At 44.9% G+C, this 5,089-nt stretch overlaps 1 protein-coding gene across 1 annotated transcript; it reads right to left on the minus strand.

Moving 5' to 3' along the window:
* Positions 1–1,210: 1,210 nt before the first annotated feature.
* LOC125541177 lies at positions 1,211–2,774 on the minus strand. Its single transcript, XM_048704642.1, has one exon. It carries the CDS (start codon positions 2,716–2,718, stop codon positions 1,249–1,251), a length of 1,470 nt encoding a protein of 489 aa, XP_048560599.1. The 5' UTR covers positions 2,719–2,774; the 3' UTR covers positions 1,211–1,248.
* Between the last annotated feature and the right edge of the window lie 2,315 nt (positions 2,775–5,089).

Below are 5,089 nucleotides of genomic sequence, written 5' to 3' on the forward strand. Positions count from 1 at the left end.
CCCCCAAACGAGAAAATATGTCCATTCGGAATCCAAAACCTTGCTCACATTACATTTTTGATGTTTGTCTGTTATCACAGAACTCAATTTTTTGTTGGTGATGCTTTGGTCAGGTAGTAAAATTTGTTTTGCAGTGTTCGATTTTGTTGATGTTACTCTGCCCGGGTAGCAGATTATGGAAGACTTTGATTTTGTTGGTGGTGCTTTCAGTCGGATAGCAGATTTGCAGACTTGGATTTGTGTAGAATTGGTTGACTCTGACTCTTGGGCGTTCTTTGGATGTGGCTAACTGAGTGCCTTTCTATTTTGTTGCCTTGACCGACTCTATGTAGAGTTCTTTTTATCCTATACTCCATGTGGAGTTCTATTAATGGAGTCCCTGCAGATAGGACGGAACCGAATCAAGAATTGGTACGTGTCCTATGTTAACACGTTTTCACGGTTCCTTTGTTTATTTCTGAGAGTTCTTTGTCATACACATGTCTATACTTGTATAGTTGTACGTTGTCCTTCTAATCAGGCACATTAGAATCCGGTTGATATTTGTTTGTTCCCAACGGAAGTACACTTGCTCTTTTTTTGTGTGAAAAGGTTGTATACGTGACATATCATATATACTATATGCCTAAATAGTTTATCCCGTGATCTTTGTTATCTTAGCATGCACACATATCACCTCATGGCCCATCAAACAGGCATGCGAAAAAGGTTTTCATTATTAATTAATCCCATGCGCACATCTTATCTCACCGCACATGTCATTTCATCAAAGGTCCACTTAACATGCACGGGAAAAGGATTTTCATTATATAATGTCATTGTTTCAAATATTTTTTGACTACAGTAGTCAAATATAATATATAATATTTACTCTTAGTTTTGTGTTGACTCATTTGTATTCTGTTTTTATCATAGTATGATAACAGATGCTCAACCCTATAAACGCATGCACACACATCCTATCCTCATGAGCACCTACGAGATACTGAGCCGGCACATCATCGACTTGAACCTGATGGGTTGGGGATACCATTGTTCACCTAACCATCTAATCACGAGTTGGTTCACGTCTTCTGTTTTAATTATATAGTAGGTACATTGGGTCTATGTCTTATTCTGAAATTTATTCAGGTGGAAAATCCCCCCCACCCAAAACAAAAACATAATACAAATTTACAGTACGTTAATTTATCATGTATCGATCCCAAAATACAACAAGAGTTACATTACACGAGTCCCAAAACAAAATTAGATTGGCACACCCCGTCGCTTTCTCCCTGGCAAGGTACTACTACCTTCATGTGTATCCTGAGCACGGCTTGTAACCAAATGAACAAATGATTTATGAGGGGGTATCCTTGATTCATATCTAATTAGAGTGAAGTCTCCTTCTGGTCTAACACTAGGATTTGCTAGAAGCTCTGCAAATGTCACACTTGGTGATTCCTCCTTGATTGGAATATTACTTGTATAACTTGTCATGGTAAGTGGATGCAAAGCAAAGTCCGTTATGTCGACTGGAAGGCCTTGTTCCATAAGCTTGCTGGGGTGTGCACCATGTATGTAGAGGTTTCTTTTAACATGCCTTGTCATCTTGTCAAATATGCAACACCAAAACTGAGTAGTGAGGTTCATTCTCAACACATGTGAGAACGTATTTATTGCTACAAGTGAACCTTGCTTATTGTGCAGCTGATTGGCAAACTCATCTGCTAATTCCAGTAGTCGTGGATGTTCTGCAGGGTCTACGCTCCCGAATGCTAGGGTCTTAAAAAGATACCTAAACTCATCATAAGACAAAACACTTAAGAAAATAGGATGCACCGATCCAAACCGGGCTAATCCTTTAAGTTTACTTATGATGATGATCTTGCTTCCTCTGTTCATTCTTACGAGAAACAAGTGAAACTTTTTCGAGTCATCATCGCCTATATCAGAAACAAACTCTATAACTACCAAGATCATCCCAAACATGGTTCCTCCATGGTCAAGTACCGTCAAGAGGTTGTCTCCATTCAAGTGCAAAGTAGTGGAGAATTGTGAGCGAACCCTTTCGTCTGCACACACATGAGCAACCAATGTTTTCTTCCCAACTCCAACACCACCTATGATTGGAAGAACTGCTGGTGCATGAAAATCGTTGTGCTCCAACAAGAAGGTCAAGAGATTTTGCTTTTCAGCATGTCGGCTGAACATGAAGTTGTTGGTGTGAAGATAAATGTCATATGGCCTACGAGACATGCGCTCACATCCACCCAGAAACACAACAAATTCTGTCATATTAGCAACAACAATTTCTAAGCTTTCCAAGGCACCATCTGACTCGAGGCGCATGGCCTTGTCATCCATCTCAGTTTTTGTCCGAGAACGCTTGAAAGGAATGGATAAATACAAGTTGTTGCTAGATGAGTCGTTGATTCTAACCTGGTCAAAGCATGCACTCTCTTGGTGGTTCTGGAACCTCAGGGTGTCCAGCATGCAGTATCCTTTGTACATGGCCCCTGAGAGCATTTTGAGCTGCAATAACATCCCAGAGTTGGTTATGTACTGCACATCCGCCTCCTCGATGACGATGCTGACTCTCATCAGGAGGTCCTGCAATCTCTCCTCCATCTTCTCTGATTGTGCACGGCTCAAGGAGGAGTTGTACTTGTTTTTGAGGAAGGAGATGAAACGACTCACTAGTTCACCCGTGACTACGGATATGACAGCCTCCATGGCAAGCAAGAAGACAGTCGATGATGGAAGTTGTTGGTGATCTCTATGGACTCTGGAGAAATTGACTAGCCTCTGCAAGTCTTATAGAGATTCTTCACCAAATATAAGTCTCCAAACTATTGATGGCGATATGTTCAAAGGTGGGCGACACACGGCGGTAAACGTGTATCCTTGCTTTTTTCGAACGGTCACCGGGGGAGATAGCTTCCACACCTGAAAGTCAATGTATCCTTGTAAACTACATCTATTTGTAATCTTTATTATTGGCCTAGCAGCACCGCATGGAATACATAACTTGCGCTTCTAGCAAAAACGTGTGAGAATGACAAGCCAACTGCCTAAGCAACACGAAAACATTGACTTTCTCTTTCAATATTTTTAATCTTGTCCACAGTGTTGCTCTGGTGCAATCAGTATGCCGGTTTCTGATGTAATCTGTTGTAATAATGGATTTGGTCCGATTTATAACTTGGGTTTCGAGTGCAAAACTAATTGAAGTTTACTATACAACACAGGGAGTGGGAATACCTGTAGAAGAATAATAAACAAACTAATCGAAGTGCGCTACGGCTTAGCACGCCTGCTTAGCTTAATTAGACACTTGACACTTGACGTATTCATATACGCCATCGGCAGCGTGTCAACCTCAACCATATAGACACTTGACGTATTCATACACGCCATTGGCAGCGTCTCAACTGTTGATTCGTCGTCCACCGACGGCGGCTGCGTGGTTGGGTCATCGTGGAACTTCTTGGCCTCCTCCTTAAGATCGGTCCTCGTCCGCCGACGGCGGCTACACCGTAGGGTCGTCGTGGAACTTCTTGGCCAGCTCTGAGTCTCTGACCGTGAAACGGTTCTGGTACAGCATGCGAACTCTCAAACGAGAAGGCGTAGTGGCCTCCATGTGTTTTCTTGCATTTCATTGAAACCCTGGCCGGCCTGACCTGAAGAAGGCGTACACATCATAAAGCACATCCTTTCTACTCTGCTGGGTCGCTCGCGTTTTTCCTAGTCAGTGATTACGCGATACTCCCTCGGTTCTCCATAATTGAAGTTGTAGGTTTATCCTGAGTCAAACGACATGCTGCTCGATGCCCAGCACAAGCTAGCGGAGGCTCAGGACCCGCTGCTCAGGACCGAGTTGCTCAAACCCGCTGCTCAGGACCGAGTTGCAGGAGCTCTTCGAGCTATTAGAAACACCAGAAACCTACGAGAAGCAGGGCCGCCCCTACACGTTACCATCCGAGTCTTCACACATCTGGCAACTTTCGTGACTAGGGGCTGCAACCAAGGTTGTCAGAATCGTGATTTTGAATTGAATCGGAGCTTCGATGGCAGGATCGCAAATCGTAGAATCTTCACTATCAGGGTCGTAGAAACGTAGATTCTAAAAAGTAAAATCGTAGAATCATAGATGTTAGCTTGGATAGTAAAGTCGTAGAATCGTATAACAGAATCGCGATTCTGACAACCTTAGCTGCAACATTGAGAACATGCGGCTCTTCGCCACGCCACGCATGGACAAGTACCTGGAGCAAGCCAGTAAGTTCCTCGACGAACCATCAACGATGCTGCCATCGGCGGTAGATGACGACGTCAAGGAGGAGGTGGCTGATCTTACAATTAATTAGTGTTGTTATTAGTAGTGAAAAGGACACAAAGACATTGATCGGATGGACATGGAAGAGGACTAAGCAGGCATGTTGCATAGCGGTTACTATTTTTTTTTGACGCGTCAACGGCGGGCTTACGCCGGCCTGAACCATATATTACTTAAAAGAGATGTTTACACAGGAGGTTACAAGGGGGTTGCGAGAGGAGAGAGAGAGAGAGGTGGGGGGGGGGGGGGGAGGGGGGGGGGGGGGGGGGGGGGGGGGGAGGGGGGGGGGGGGGGGGGGGTAGTCAAAGAATACATAGCGTTACAATCTCGCGGCAATGTTTGACAACATAGAGCTCCATTCTTGGAGGAGCGATTTGCGCCGGGCATTCTTGCATCGTTGAGACCAAAGCTTGAGATCATCCGCCGCAATCCTAGCAATGTGGTGAATGTGCAGGGTCTCCTGGCGAAAGACCTTGGCGTTTCGGCGCTTCCATGTGTTCCAGAAGATTGCGATGAGAACTGTAGAGCGAACTTTATCCCTCGGAGCCATCCGCCAGATATCTGCAATGTTGTTGGGCGAGCCCCTGTAGAGGCTATCGAGCTCATCCCATAGCGGCCGTAGAGAGGGGCAGCGGAGGAGGAGGTGAGTGATACTCTCGCAAGTGCCACAGAGCGGGCAGGCATCCGAGGTAGCGATGGAGCGACGCAGCCTTCGTTCGTTAGTGTATACACGATCCTTGTGAGCCAGCCACATGAATAATCTACACT

The sequence above is a fragment of the Triticum urartu genome, chromosome 2 (assembly GCF_003073215.2).
Source record: "Triticum urartu cultivar G1812 chromosome 2, Tu2.1, whole genome shotgun sequence".
Lineage (NCBI taxonomy): Eukaryota > Viridiplantae > Streptophyta > Magnoliopsida > Poales > Poaceae > Triticum > Triticum urartu.